The 15,346-nt window shown below is 49.9% G+C and overlaps 1 protein-coding gene across 7 annotated transcripts; it reads left to right on the top strand.

Moving 5' to 3' along the window:
• Window positions 1-25: 25 nt before the first annotated feature.
• On the top strand, window positions 26-8,774 carry LOC122388029 (ER degradation-enhancing alpha-mannosidase-like protein 1). Of its 7 annotated transcripts, none has more exons than XM_043378775.1 (11): window positions 26-81; window positions 2,865-3,348; window positions 3,569-3,745; window positions 4,173-4,355; window positions 4,601-4,773; window positions 5,223-5,397; window positions 5,793-5,978; window positions 6,636-6,741; window positions 7,141-7,311; window positions 7,608-7,757; window positions 8,055-8,774. In XM_043378775.1, the coding sequence occupies exons 2-11, from the start codon at window positions 2,936-2,938 to the stop codon at window positions 8,145-8,147; spliced, it is 1,827 nt and encodes a 608-aa protein (XP_043234710.1). In that variant the 5' UTR covers window positions 26-81; window positions 2,865-2,935; the 3' UTR covers window positions 8,148-8,774. The 7 variants fall into 7 exon arrangements, with proteins under 7 accessions (XP_043234710.1, XP_043234712.1, XP_043234711.1 ...); XM_043378777.1 differs by having other exon boundaries at window positions 48-92; XM_043378776.1 differs by having other exon boundaries at window positions 61-111.
• Window positions 8,775-15,346: the final 6,572 nt, after the last annotated feature.

Below are 15,346 nucleotides of genomic sequence, written 5' to 3' on the forward strand. Positions count from 1 at the left end.
TTGTAGCATTGTTTTGTCGACAGTTATTGCGCTAAAGTATCAAATACGAATGTTCGATTCAGACTTGTTGAAGCTATCCACGTATGTAGAACGTGCATTTTTGTTTAAAATGTATTCTAAGAATAATATTTTGGGCACTCTATGCATTTCTTAACACTGATTTTAATCTAAATACCGCGGAAATTCATCATTATAGTCAGTACAGCAGAACCGGAGGCAATTACAACTTGCGTAAACTTCAATAGTCCGCAACGAGCACACCCTTAGAACACCCTTTGCATCCTCGACGTTGTCTAATGTCTTACACATTCACAATAACTCACAAATAACTCGCATTCATAACTGAACTGGTCACAAATCTAGGAACAAAAAGTAGATCATTTTTTGTGGCTTTCCCAAGGCCACCTCCTATTTATTGTGGAGTAGGTGGTGCACCTTTCAAGCGTTTTGGTATGTCAATGTGAATTGTGGTTGCAGTCGGCTTGCTCTATGTATATCTCCTGGATTTTATTCCACAAGGTCAAAGTGTCTTAACTCGTCGTGGCCTTGGCGTCTCATCCAATTCCTTGTCCCAGACATTTCTCTTCCCGTATGGTTTTATTGATGTGAGCTAAATGAGTTAAATGCACCTGTTTGACCCACTCACCTGTTTGGTTTCCTTGACTCGCCACTCGGCAGTGCATAAGGAGACTGGAGAGGGAAAAAACTGGGAAATATGTACTGATTCCCCTGGTTACACAGTTCATGCTTCAAAGGTACCTATGGCTTGCAGGTTGACGAGGCGGAGGTGCACCTGCTTAAGTCCAAAATCCTCACTGATTCTTCAAATAGAGCTGGGAAATCTGCACTGCTGCTCCCACCAACTGCAGACCAGCCCTGTCAGGAGTCAAATGTTTGATGAGTCGATTTGATTGGGTTGCGACTTGCACTGGAGTGACTCAAACCCAGGCTCGTCACTATCGGAAGTCCTCCATGACGCTCTGCCAACTGAACTATGGGGTGGGCAGTGGTCTGGTTGGTGAAAGCAGCTGCTGCCAAGTGCCAAGTGCCATGAGGCATGATGGCACATCAATGATCAAAGTTTTCAAAATAACTACATTGCTTACTCTGAATTTAGGGATTGGAGCCACAGCCTGTACAACAAATACTGCTTAGTGGTGGCTCTGGCTCTCTCAGTCTGCTTATTTAAAATTCAACCTAAATGTAATTGGTGTTACACACACAAGTCAAGTGCCTTTAAAGGAACCACAATAATGTTATGCTACTGAAGAAAAAACAATAGCACAGCTGACTTTAGATATGCTGCTTATGCTGACCTAACTTTCACCCTGGTTATGAATGGAGTTGACACTTGACAGTTGGTGAATTTTGTACTGTTAGACTGCCAGTAAAGCAAATACCTTAACCCGCGCCGGGCCGGGGGGGTGTTTGAACACCCCCCCTTGCGGTTTTTCGCAGATATCTCAAAAACGGCGCCGCCGTTTTTGGCACACCTATTCGTGCATCTTTTCCGCACATGTTGTGAAAATTTCAGACCCAGGTCACCTTAGGTCAGGTCACCAGGTCACGCCAAGTGACCTCACCTCAGAAACAATAAGAATGCTCGTCATAGCTACACCGACTGAACGATTGCCTTGAAACTTTCAGCGATTGATTAGAGCAACACTATCTATAAAATGTATATCTCGGAATTTTGATATCGGTGACCTAAGGTCAGGTCAATTTTGCGGCCTCTCCATTATAAGTCAATGGGAGAAAATTGAAAAGCGTCTGTTTTGCACGAACGCTATTCTAGACACTCTCAAACATCGAGATGTAGGTAAAATAGACACACTGAACCAGAAAATGGCAACTGTGACCCCTCGTTATGTCCCCGAGGTCATCTCAGGTCACTAACAGAATCTAACAGTTTTTCTATGATAACTTCTGATAGAGGCGTGCTAGAGCGCTGAAAACGCCTTAGATGTGTTCGGCTCGACGTTGCGGATCGACTGATATGCAACATGACCTTTTCCGGTCAGGTCATGACCTTGACCTGAGGTCAAATTTTCAAGTTGACCTTTCAAGGTCAAATTATAGTTCATTCGACGCGTCTCGACGAGAGGAACACGATGCTGGCAAAAGTAATGTCATAGCTCTTTTGAGTCAAAAGTTATTGCCGAAAAAACGTTTTTCGTAAAAACGGCTATTTTTGGAGTTTTTGCCCTCTGGAGGCTAAACCGTTGACCTGAGGTCAAATTTGAGAACATTACTCAGAAAGGTCTGTAAAAGGGCTATCGAATGCGCTTTTTTGCGGCGCTGTAGCTCTATCCGTTCCCGAGATAGCCGTTGGCAGTTTCCAAAATGTTGAAATAGTCAACATTTTACCTTTGGTGACCTCTGGTGACCTGACCTTTGACCTGACCCAAAAAATGACCGAAGTGTTTTCGTCCTTATTTTTGACGTTCTTTCGATTGCCGCTTAACGCGTGTCGCTACGTGGCCCAGGAGCCGAGTTAGAAGGGGGGGGGGGTGTTCAGACACCCCCGCGGCCCGGCGCGGAATCTCAGAGCACCGGCCCGGCGCGGGTTAATTGTGTCAGAGGTAATTTCCTGAAGAGATGGTGTAATGTCATTAAATTGACCTGTATGAGATGTGATAGGTGTTACTTACCTATTGTATACCTTTAAGTGGGAGAGGGTTTTATTCTTTATATTTGTTTTGCTATGTTTTATATGTTTTATATATTTTACTCTTTATAGATATTCAGTGGATGCTACTTTACTTCTCTGTTGATGTGTAGTCTACCCCTCCCCCAATGAGTAAAAACATATGTCATATACATGTATAGCTAAACCTGTTTTTCTTCTTGTTTCCTGTTTTCAGGATGATGGTGTCATAGGAATTCCTGCATAGTTTGAGGCTGGATCACCCAGCCATGCTAATAAAATTCAAACATGACAAGTGAAAGAGGCACTAAGGTGTGCAAGTCTGGATTCTGGAGAAATCAATGCTTAGAAAGTGCTAATAGCTGGTCAAATACAGCTGTGCTTTTTCTGGCCTTTACAGTTATTCTCCTGCCTGCACCAGGGGTGGCATTTTTACCCAGTAATGGCTCTTCACTGTTCAAATCAATTTTGGATTTTGGCCATTCACTCATGAACTCAAAACGACTTTTTGAGAGTGCAGTAATTGCTTCCAAGAAATCTGCAAATTATATGCACTTTCATGATGATGTCAAAAGCAAAATGCAAGAGGAGACTCGGAAGATGTTTTACTTTGGTTATGACAACTACATGAGGCATGCCTACCCCCAAGACGAATTGAATCCGATCGACTGTGATGGAAGAGGACCAGACGTCGACGATCCGTAAGTCCGATTCACTATCAAACGGGGAATTAAATCTGTGTGGCTTGCCAATTTGTCAATAACTTTTTTCTCAGTCCATGTGAGCTGATAAAAATACAATATCCTTCCAGCTAGTGTGCTACCAAAACATTTGCAAAAAATTGTTTTGAGATCTTTCTACGGACAATTGAAATACCGAACGGGACAGTGTGCGACAATCTGACACTGTGCGTCCGCCCAGGTCAAACCTGAACATCAACGACGTGCTGGGCGACTTTTCTCTGACGCTGGTCGACACGCTGGACATGCTGGCGGTGGTGGGAAACGCCTCCGAGTTTCGACGCGCCGCGCAGCTCGTCATCGACAACCTCTCCTTCCACAAAAACTCCACCGTGCAGGTCTTCGAGTCCAACATACGGTGGGTGGTGCCAACTCGGCCGATACGGGGCCGGGTGTGGTGAGAGGTGGGGATGAGTGGGTGAGGGACCGGGAGGGGTCGTTTTACGGGTTCTGATTGTACCCGGGAGGTTTTGGGAGGCCGTGTTTGGTGCGGTTCCGTGTGTCTGATGTTCGGCCTATGCCTATCGGCTTGAGGTGGCGACTGGCTCGATTGGTATCGTTTTGGCTTGGTCTTTGACTCTTTATATTTGGTGGAGTCGTTTTTTTGTGGAGCGATTAGCATTCACTTTTCGTATGATGCACGTTCGAATGAAATGTTGTACATGATTTTCTCTAGGAGTGACGTAGCAGTGTATTTGCTTTCGGTAACATCTATGTCATCATTTCGTCGCCCGGCGACCGCCATCTCACTTACCTCCCATATTGTCCATATTTATCTCTCACAGAGTGCTGGGTGCCCTGCTATCGGCCCACCTGCTGATCGTCGACCCTGAGAAGCCATTCGGGGAACTGGACCCGGGCCGGTACGACGGAGAACTGCTCGGCCTGGCGCACGACCTGGCCTCCCGCCTGCTGCCGGCCTTCGAGGAGACGGGTACCGGCCTGCCGCATCCACGCGTCAGCCTCAGGTACTTAGCCACGTGTGCGGGAGGATAGAGGTAGTCGAATCTTCATATTTTTCTCGCACAGTCTATACATCTGTGATCAGGGCGCAGGCTAGGATTTATTTGATCTTCGTCAAATGTTCTGCTGCAGTTTCGTCCTGTATCAAGTTTGGCTTAGTGTTGATGTTTCCGTTTTCTTTTGTGAGACATCAACAAGCCGTAAGACACACGCCGTCCGTCATCGCCGCTGTCTCCTCCGGTTTCCACAGACAGGGGGTGCCTGAGGACGGCATCCGAGAGACCTGTGCCTCCGGTGCCGGCTCCCTGGTGCTCGAGTTCGGCCTGCTCAGCCGACTACTCGGCGATCCCGTGTACGAGAACCGCGCACGACGCGCCGTCGATATACTGTGGAGCCTGCGGTCACAGGTCACTGGACTCACAGGTCGGTCACGTGATGGGGCGGATTGTGTCACTTTTGAGGGGATAGGTCGGTCACCTGACGGATCGGTGCGAGTCGCTTGGAAGGGAAAGGTCGGTGACGTGACAGGTCGTCCATACTTCATACGGAGGGGACAGGCTGGTCAAGCGATAATTCGATGCATAACTTTTGGAACTGCTGTGTGTTGTTTATCCTGCATTTGTAGTTATCTAACATTTTCACGAACATGTTTTGCGTCACTGAGATTTTGCGTGTCCCACATCGCAACGGCCAGATTGATCTGGGTGTCATATTTTTTATTACGTCAGGCATTTAGGCGTGCTACTCATTGATGCTGCGATAGGGACCAACAGGATAAACTCGTTTATAATCCCTCGCTCATCATACTTTTTCCGTGAACTACTGTCTCGCTTCGCTGCCGTTCATTTATCTGAGCCGCCTCCCCGCTGCAGGGAACACTGTGAACGTGGACAGCGGCCGCTGGACCAGCAACCTGTCGGGACTGGGCGCCGGCATGGATTCCTTCTACGAGTACCTCCTCAAGTCCTTCATCATGTTCGGAAACGCTGAGGACTACGAACGATTCGCCGAGATATACGATAAAATCAAAATATTTATGCGGAAAGGGTAAGTTAGGCATTGAGAAGAATGAAAGATGCCGTTTTAAGATTGACAGATAATTTTTTCTCTGGTCGTTTCTGAGGTTTGACAATCGTGAAGTATTGACTTTACGGCCAAACACGATTTATTTTGCCGAAAAAAATACATATTCAGATTAAATGTTGGTAAAATAGCGTCATGCATTTCTTTGCTTCAAGCATTTCAAAAACGTATGGAAGTTGTTTTAAAGCATGAGTCAGTTATCCTACTGCAAGTGGCTATTTGGCGACGTTTTCTTCTAAGGAAGTGAACCCGGTTCCATGTGTTTAGACGTAAGCTATTACGCATGTGCGCTCATTTCGCGAAACATTTTTCTTTCCTTTTTTATCTTGTTGAGCATATATTTTTTATGTATTTCGCAGGCGAGCGCGCTGTAACAGCGGCACTGGCGACCACCCGATGTATGTGAACGTGGACATGACGAACGGCAACACGCTGACGGCCTGGGTGGACAGCCTGCAGGCCGCCTTCCCGGCCGTCCAGCTGCTGGCCGGCGACGTCGAGGAGGCCATCTGCCACCACGCGCTCTTCTACGCCATCTGGAAACGGTGCGACGTCAGATAAGTCCCAAAAAGAGTGAAAACAGATAGATAGCATAACCTTCTATAGAAGTCTGGCAAAATGTATGATGTAAAACGACCATCCTCGCAAATGCTTGCCTCGGTAAAATTGGGAGGAGAAAATTGCTCTGAAAATTTGGTGGTAAGAGTGCAAAATGATTTTCATTGGGATGCCGTTTCACACCCAAACCAACAAATTTGGGACACTGGTTCTCCGTGCCCAAAAATGTCTGTTAGAATATTGATACATAGATAAATTCAGCTATGAATTCCAATTATAGTTTGAGATGCATTCGAATCGAAGTTCCCACTGAGGTGTCGGTTTACTGTGCGGGTCATGTGCTTATCGGGCTGGATGTTTTCACTTTTTGTTAGAGCAGTGCTTTATCGCGCACAATTCTTCGACTGTTTTGTCATCAAATGCACTTTGCCGTCAACATCAATGTGAACTTTGTTTTTATTACTGTTAACATCATTTTCACGCAATCCCCCTCACGCCTTTTTGTCGTATGACTTTTAAATTGTCACCAAGATCGGCTTTCGTCTCACCACTTGTCGGCGTTCTGCGTTGGTGAGCTCTATGTGCGGCTGCAACTCGCTGATTTTCGTAGTGAGCTGATGTATGTATGTGTTTGGTTTCTTCAGCTACGAGGCGCTGCCGGAGCGGTTCAACTGGCAGCGCCGCCAGCCGGACGTGCTATTCTACCCTCTGAGGCCTGAGCTGGCCGAGAGCACCTACTTTCTCTATCAGGCACGTGCACTTAGCGACGCCACCCACTCGTCTGCCCCCCCAGTGCTGGCACAGCTGGGATGGAGGATGGCACGGCTTTTCTAGATCGTCACCGAGTTTTGATTAGTGTAATATCTTCCTTAAGTGCCATCTCTGTCATTTTAATTGTTCTTTTTTAACCATCTGGATTCTTTGCAATCTCGTTAAAGTTTTGTTTACCGAAACATTCAACTATGCTATTTGGTTGTTGAAAGCGGGTACAGTTTCGTTTTTGTTATTCGTTTATGTTTGATACACTAATTTATATACATGCAGCACTGATTTGCCTTCACGCCTAGCCTCAGCAGTCGCTTCCACAACCTGGCAATATAGCGGTAAGCATGCCCCGCTTACAGTTTGACAACCCTATGCCCACCACAGGCGACCAAAAACCCGTTCTACCTGCACGTGGGCCGCGAACTGGTGGAGAGCCTGAACCAGTACTCCCGCGCGCGGTGTGGGTACGCCACCCTGCACAGCGTCATCGACAAATCGCAGGAGGACCGAATGGAGAGCTTCTTTCTCAGCGAAACCTGCAAATACCTCTACCTGGTGTGTGTGCTTGTATAATTGTTTCGGCAGGTTCAATGTCGATATTTGTGGTATAATAGCGACAACTACCGAAATGATATTTGTTTTTCTTGTTATGCTTGTGTGGAAAAATTAACGAATGGACTGGTGACTCAGCATTGTTTGGAGACAAACTTAAAACGGCGCAATAAATGCGTGTCAGAAAACAATCTGCCTTCCTACATCTCTGTGATATCCTGCGCTTTCATATGGGTCTTTTGCGAACCTTGAAAAATTTTTTATAGTTACTATTATTCCCGCGGTTCTCGTATCCGCAGTTATTTGACGAGGACAACTACATCAACCGTAACCCGATGAAGTACCTGTTCAGCACCGAGGGCCACCTGTTTCCGCTGCACTACGAGCGGTTCCGGAAGCCGTGGGACGCCGAGGAACGGCGCCCGGGCGGCGCCAACGTCACTGACACGGTAACGGGCTGCTTTCTTGCGTGGAAACGGACATATGCCCTTTTATATGCGTTGATACAATTGTGGGTTACTGTCTACGACATTCCACCCAGATTTGGTGTACTGTAATTTGATTATTTATCCCAAAAGGTAGCGAAAGTTTAATTCACCTACTTGTTTTATTATTTCGCCGATGACCTGTAGTCCGGACATTCCGATATAATAATCATCCTATAATTTTCCGAGCTCACGTCCAGTTACAAACGATGTGCCACTTTCTCTTCCGATGACCGCTTGACTGCGTGTTTCCGTTTTCAGTGTTCGGCCATTCCGCTGGAGAGGAAGCTGACGCTGCCGCTGCGTCAGCCCTACCTGCACCAGCTGTTCCAGGCGGTGGGCGTGGCCACGTGACGATAGCCCCGCCCCACCCGGGCGGTGGACCTCCCCTGAACCAGTACCTGCAGAGTGGGGGGCGGCACGTGCGGTGAGATCACGCCCAGGAGGGACGGTTAGCCGGAGTGATGATTTTGAAGGACCGGTCTCAGCAAGTGATACGACTGCATTGTCGGTAGCGCTAGAGCCCCGTCGGCAGTTCTTGGGAGGCGTTGATTGGCAGCCCGTGGACATTGAAGGAGGAATGCCGGGGAGTTTTGGTTGATATTTATTCGAACGAGATTTATTCGAGACGGAAGTCGACGCGCTGGCTGGTGACTGGTTGTAGTGAGGAAGGTTTGATCGACAGCTCGATACGAATCGACCGAATTCGAGAGGTGCGCACGGTGTGGGACTTGATTTTGTTTGGGAAGGCACTGTTGTCCAAATATGCTGTGTTATGGGATTTATATTTTTGTTATTTAAGCGAGAATGGCATCCAATGACGAAGATTCCGAAATGGCTAATCTGTATGGGGTGACTGTGCACTGCAGTGCTTTGTTAAACATTTTGTATTTTACATCAAACGTTCGCCAAAAAGGTTGGCTCACCTTGTTATCGTGCCTTGTATTTAACGAGTGAATATATTCGTACACTATTTTTGGATGAAGTATTTATGCCTGTGAAGTGTATTGGGAATCGTTTAGAAAGCTGTGGACGCGCAAATTGAACTAAGCCGGCATTACACTTGACACGGCCATGGCTAACTCTGTAGCTGACTTGCTGCTCTGCGGTGGGGATTGGGAGATTGGGCGGCGGGCTCCCAAGATTGGGAGCCCACCGCTGGTGCGCGAATCGTACTCCCTATGGTCCTGTCCCGGCACGTTTCATGTTGTGTGGTTTTCTAGGGCCAACTCAAGCTTCACCTGCTTGGGTCAGGTCCTGTTTTATTCTATCCTTTATCGAGAGTGAGAAAATTCGCGATTTTTGGCCTGGCTTCTGCATTTTTTTTGTTTTGTTGGGTTAGGCCCTTTCGGTCTGACAAGACCATTGCAGAGCCGGAAGGATGGTAGGAATTAGGGGGAGACATTGGTCTGGGCAGGCACCCTAGTGAGTCGCCGGGGCTGAGCCCGTCCAGAGGACAGGCCGCCCAGCCCCAAGGCACTCACTGCACCCGGCTACGGGGTGCGCTCCCTCGGGAGCAGCGGTGCCGCTCCAAGGGAGCAGCCCGCATGAGATAAAGTTGCCTGTCCAGCCCGGAAGGGGGTTGCGGCGTGGAGGAGAAGGATTTCAGTATCCTGAGGATAGAAGCACGGAACGGTGTGGCTTCTGCAGCTGTTACATTGACCTGAAGATCGGCCGATCGAAGTTGATAGCACGTTCCGTGAAGGATTAACAGCACTAGATCGTTTTGCTCTGCAATGTTGCAACTCGGGAAAGCATCACCGTCGTAGCTAGGTCGGTGAGGTACTTGCACTTTGAAGCCGATGAGGATCCCCAAAAACTGATGAGTCTCAGAGGCCAATGAGAGCCATTAGAGGATGGTGAGAGCACTCATGAGATGTCTGTTAGCCTAGGACCTTTAGAGGCCGGCTTGGGGCCCGCAGAAGCCATTGTGAGACCATTTAGAGAGCTCAGCGGGTCTCCTCAGGGCCAACGTGCGGCTCTCAGGAGTCCAAAAGCTGTGGGGCCCTCAGGAGCCGGAGCGGTCACGGGGATGGGACCTCAGAAGCTGACCTAGCCCTCAAGCCTCGACGGGTCCAAGCTCTGGAGGCCGGAGGGCCGTTGAGGCCCCCTGAGAGCACCGCCCTCCGTGCCTTCCCTGGCTACGTTATTGACTGCGAGTACCAGGGCTGTCTATGGATTTTCGGCGACACCGACTCGGACTCCAACCCGGGGCAGAAATGCCGAATACGACCGACCCGACTCCTCAGCCCTGGCAGGTCTGTGGAGTCGATGGATTTTCGGTGACTCCGACTCCGGCTTCCCAAAATCGACTCCGACTCCTCCTCCGGTCAGGACCATCGGTTTCGACCGATTCAGACTCAAGCTCAGTCTACGACTCACTCCACAGCCCTGACGAATACTGCCGGGAGGTGCAATAATATAAAATAATGGTATACTGAATAGGTAATGACTAAAACGCGCTCATCACACCTTCCGATCACGGTAGTTATCCGTCCGCATCCCGCCTTCCCAGACACCAAAGAACATCGCTCCGCGATCCACTCATCGCTGATTGGTTAGTGGAGGCTGATTGGTAAGATATCTATAAGAATCTTGGGTTGATGGTCGGCGTTCAAGGTCATTGTGCATTGAGCGTGCATCAAAATAAGCCGGAACCGGAAGGGCCGCGGTATTTCAGCAATTTCAGTGGTGACCACGTGGTTTCGGTGAGCGAGGGGTGGGTGTGTTATTCTTATCAAGCAGTGGTGTGCGGTGGTTATCGATCGGTTATTACCTGTGGTTATTACGATAAGGTGGAACGCGATCATGTCGTTATTTGGATTTTGGATTGTGCAGTGTCAGGAGGCATCCATTCATTCGAGGACTCAAGACGGTATCGAGGACTCATCCTGATCCGAGAGAGCTGGAAGCGCTGCCTGCCGGCCCGCCATCCATCCTACGAGATATCTTCCCGGATAATGTACCGTGCTGAACCCATACCAAGGCCATATAAACCCATATCACATCACATCATATGATCCGCTTCAATTCAAGTCACGATCCTGTAAAATGTGTGCTAACTAAGACATCGATGGACATCGACACTCGACAAGAGTTGGAGCACGCCGAGCACGGCATGAGCCTGACTTGGTCACTCGCCTCGGCTTCTCCCGGGTTTGGGTCACTGCATCTTGAGTCACTCACAAGCGGACAAACGTCTAAGCATCGTTTGACAGGTCGTCAAAAATAACGGAAGTGGTGCAGCCGCCTGGGGCTCCTGGGTTTCCACGCCCAGCTGGAGCGATGTTTGACCCCCCACCCGCGTCTAATCCGGGCCACGTAGCGACATGCGGTAAGCGGTGTTCGAAAGAACGTCAAAATCATGAAAGAACTTCGGTCATTTTTAAGTCAGGTCAAAAGTCGGTTGGAGATCAGTTCATTCTTATCTTATCGATCAAGGCCAAATTTCGCCTATGTTTACGTTTTTACGGGAATTGGTGCATAGCTATTTCGGGAACGAATAGAGCTACCATGACAGCGCCCATTTGTAAAATGCTGTTCTTTCGTCATTTTTGCTTAGTGTGCTCACTGCTCAGATTTGACTCAGGATCAACGAGTAACATTCGTCAAAATCGACGTTGTATTCATTTCCCCGTAATTTTCCGTTTTAATCCGTTTCCGACGCCGCCAAAGATCCCCTCGGCCTCAACCCTTGATCCCTCAAAGATCAATTGATTTTTTTTTGCGTCAAGTGACCAGTGGCGGTCGCAGGGGGGGGGGCATCAGGGCCATGGCCCCCCCCCCAAGGCAAATCAGGGGGGGCCATCATATCATTTGCCCCCCCCCCCCAAACAACCGATGGGCCCCCTGGGCGTATGGGACCCTGGCCCGTATTCGATTGTCACGAGGCTCGAGAAACCCACGCCAGCTATTAACAGCTCCCATACCGGTCTTTGAGGGTTCTACACTGACCTCTGAGGGCCCTTCAGTGGCGGTCAAGCGCCCAGGTTGACTGCTGAGGACCCACGTTGACCTCTGAGGGCCCTCCACTGGCCTTTGAGGGCCCCTAAACCGGTCTCAGGGGCCCAACCGGCGGCTGAGGGCCTCACACAGGCTCTGGTGGCCTCATTTCTGTCTCAAGACTAGACTTTAATTGCCTCTGAGGGCCCGCACCGGATTCTGAAGACCCGATGTCGGCCACAAAGAGCCCGGATCGACCTCTTAGGGCCCCTCTTGGTCTTTGAGGGCCCTCCGCTGGTCTCTGGGGTCCAACGCCGGCCTATGCCGGTCTTTTAGGGCCCCACACTGACCTCGAAGGGCCCCATGCTAGCCTGTAAGGACCCACATTAGCCTCTGAGGCCCCCCGCACTGGATTCTGAAGACCCAATGCCAGCCTCCAAGGGCCCGCATCGGCCTCTGAGGGCCCATCTTGGCCTTTAAGGGCCCTCCGCTGGCCTCTGGGGTCCAACGCCAGCCCATGCCGGTCTTTCAGGGCCCGACACGGACCTCTGAGGGCACTATGCTGGCTTGTAAGGACACATATTAGCCTCTATGGGCCCCGCACTGGATTTTGAAGACCCGATGCCGGCCTCTGAGGGCCCATCTTGCCCTTTAAGGGCCCTCCGCTGGCCTCTGGGGTCCAACGCCAGCCCATGCCGGTCTTTTAGGGCCCCACACTGACCTCTGAGGGCCCTATGCTGGCTTGTAAGGACACATATTAGCCTCTATGGGCCCCGCACTGGATTTTGAAGACCCGATGCCGGCCTCTAAGGGCCCGCATCGGCCTCTGAGGGCCAATCTTGGCCTTTGAGGGCCCTCTGCTGGCCTCTGGGGTTCAACGCCGGCCCATGCCAGTCTTTCAGGGCCTCATTCTGACCTCTGAGGGCCCCATGCTGGGCTGTAAGGGCGCACATTAGCCTCTGAGGGCCCCGCACTGGATTCGGAACACCCGATGCTGGCCTCTTAGGGCCCGCATCACCTTTGAGGGCCCATCTTTGGCCTTTGAGGCTGGCCTCTGGGGTCCAACGCCGACCCATGTCGGTCTTTTACGACCCCACGCTAACCTCTGAGGGCCCATGCTGGCCTGTAAGGACCCACATTAGCATCTGAGTGCCCAAGTCGGTCTCTGATGGTCTCAAACTGCCCTTTGCAGGCCCTGTACTGGTCTCTGAGGGCCCTAAACTGGCCTCTAAGGGCCCAAACCGGCCTCTTAAGGTTCCACACCGGCCTCTGATGGTCCCATTTCTGTCTCTGGGACCCAAACTGACCCTTATGTGCCTCTGAGGGCCCCGTACTGGCTTCTGAAGGAACGATGCCGGCTTCTGAGGACCCATACCGGTCTTTAAGGGCCTCACACCGACATCTGAGGTGCCCCAAACTGGCCTCTATATGCCCTTAACTGGCCTATGAGGTCTCTACACCGGCCACTGATGGCCCTATTATGTTCTATGGGGCCCAAGACTTACCTTTGGGCGTCACGCACTTGAGGGCCCACATCAGCCTCTGGGGCCCCATCTGGTGCCTTTGAGGCCCTTCGCTGACCCTTGGGTCCAACGCCGGCCTCTGGGGGTCTGACACTATAGGTACTCCACATGGCCACATTGCAGCCTCTATGCGATAGGTATCGCCGAAGCGTTATCCATGGACCTATAAGTGTAGGAACCATGGGTGCAGTGGGTGCAGTTGCACCAACAATAATTATCCAGTGGGTGCAGACAATGTATTGTGCACCCACAATAATCTGGAATAAAAACCCCTTTTCTCATCAACACTACTTTCGATGCAGCACGACAAATTCAGGATATTTTGCCCACTACTATCCATCTTTCGATGCATTTGCTACTGTGATGGTCTTCAAAACTTACATTTGTGCTCGAGTAAAAATAAGAAACGAAACACATGTAATTGAACACATACCGATGACCCACTGTCAAAAGTTTTCGCACGGTATCTTCGAAAATGGCGAAGTTAGCCGGTTTTACTTTTTGCGGTAGTCAATTCACAGTTGCGTGAATTATTGACATTACCAATGCTTCAATATGAACTTACCTTTTCGACATGGTACACCCTCAAAGCTGGCAATGAGCCTCCGCTCGGGTGCCGCTCCCTACCCCCCCCCCCCCCGCTTCACCGGCCATGGCTGGATTTCTGCACCCATGCACTACGCCCGTGGGCCCTGTTCCTGGCGGGGGGGCCTCAGGAGCCCCCCCCCCTGAGGTTTTTTGGTTATTTCTCCCAAACGCGTTGAGCTAGGATGCTCAAATTTTCTGACTTTTCCTAAAAGGCTTCTACGCAACATGTCTGAAAATTTTGAGTTGATCTGACCTCAGGTCAGGTCACCAGAGGCGGTTTGGTGACCCTACCTCAGAAAAGTTTGCAATCACGCCAGAGCTAGAGTTTTTGACCGATCAATTTCTTCTCTTCAGGCTTTAGTTAGGGTACCAGTATGTGCAATTTGTATATCTCTGAATTTTGATATCGGTGACCTAAGGTCAGGTCAGTTTCGCGACCTCCCCATTATATGTCAATGGGGGAAAAATCAAGTCCCTGTTTTTACCACTAAAACGGGTCGGAATGGCCCCATATACCATACATGACTTCATATACGATCAACCTTCACTACCTTGAGGTCTGTTTTGCTGTTGGGCAGCTGTGAGGTCATGTGACGTCATCAAAGGTCACCAAAGGTTTTTGGCCAATAACTCCGTACAGGAACAAGATACAGACGCGTGGATGGTCTCATTGTGTTCAGCTCGTCAAGACGCATCGAATGATATACATGATGACCTCGAGGTCACGTGACCTGAGGTCAACCTTTGACCTTGACCTTGCGAGGTCAACATATATATCATTCGATGCGGATTGACGAGAGGATCACGATGATGCCCTTAGTTTGTTCCTATCTTGACTAATTCGAAAGTTATTCGAGAAAAACTCTCTCCATATCTAGCGCCGCCATTTTGACTTTTTCGACCCCTGTGACGTCATCTTTGACCTGACCTGAAAATGACCTTAGTAAAAATTGTAGATCTTGACCGTGCGTATCCGATGCCGTTTACCGTTTGTCGCTATCTTGCTTCGTTCTCGAGATCTCAGGGGGGGGCCGAATCGGCCCCCCCCGCCAGTTTCTTGTCCCGGCGGAGCCCGCCAGGAATAGGGTTAAGCTAGCACCGGGACCCCCGGGTCAGTGCAGGGGCCCCTTAGCCAAGTTGCCCCCCCCCAAACGCCAAGTCTGCGACCGCCCCTGCAAGTGACGGTTGGAAAATTTGGCGTATATACCTAAGTCTGGCCTAAAAACGCCGTGTTGCATATATGAGTAGGTAAATAAAAATAGTAGCGAAATGAGCCCCCTAGCCTCCACACTGTCCTCGCGGTGCCAGCTGACGCGGACTGGACATCGATATAATTACGCCGCTTCTCAACCCCCCCCCCCTCCCTTGTCTTGGGAGGCCCTGCAAAAAGTGCATTGTTTTCGCCGAGCTTTACTATGGGAGTGGGAAACTGGATGAGTCAGCATAAATATGCATTATGCATGCATTATGCATGCCTTTGTGGTTGCAGACACAGAAATA

The sequence above is a fragment of the Amphibalanus amphitrite genome, unplaced genomic scaffold, assembly GCF_019059575.1.
Source record: "Amphibalanus amphitrite isolate SeventyFive unplaced genomic scaffold, NRLGWU_Aamphi_draft 000306F_arrow, whole genome shotgun sequence".
Taxonomy (NCBI): domain Eukaryota; kingdom Metazoa; phylum Arthropoda; class Thecostraca; order Balanomorpha; family Balanidae; genus Amphibalanus; species Amphibalanus amphitrite.

What these genes read in the sequence shown, in the direction of transcription:
- LOC122388029 (XM_043378775.1), top strand. Translation starts at nt 2,936, where the DNA reads ATGACAAGTGAAAGAGGCACTAAGGTGTGCAAGTCTGGATTCTGGAGA. An exon ending in GGACCAGACGTCGACGATCC is followed by an intron (nt 3,349 to 3,568) that starts GTAAGTCCGATT and finishes GCGTCCGCCCAG; the next exon opens with GTCAAACCTGAACATCAACG. An exon ending in AAAATATTTATGCGGAAAGG is followed by an intron (nt 5,398 to 5,792) that starts GTAAGTTAGGCA and finishes TGTATTTCGCAG; the next exon opens with GCGAGCGCGCTGTAACAGCG.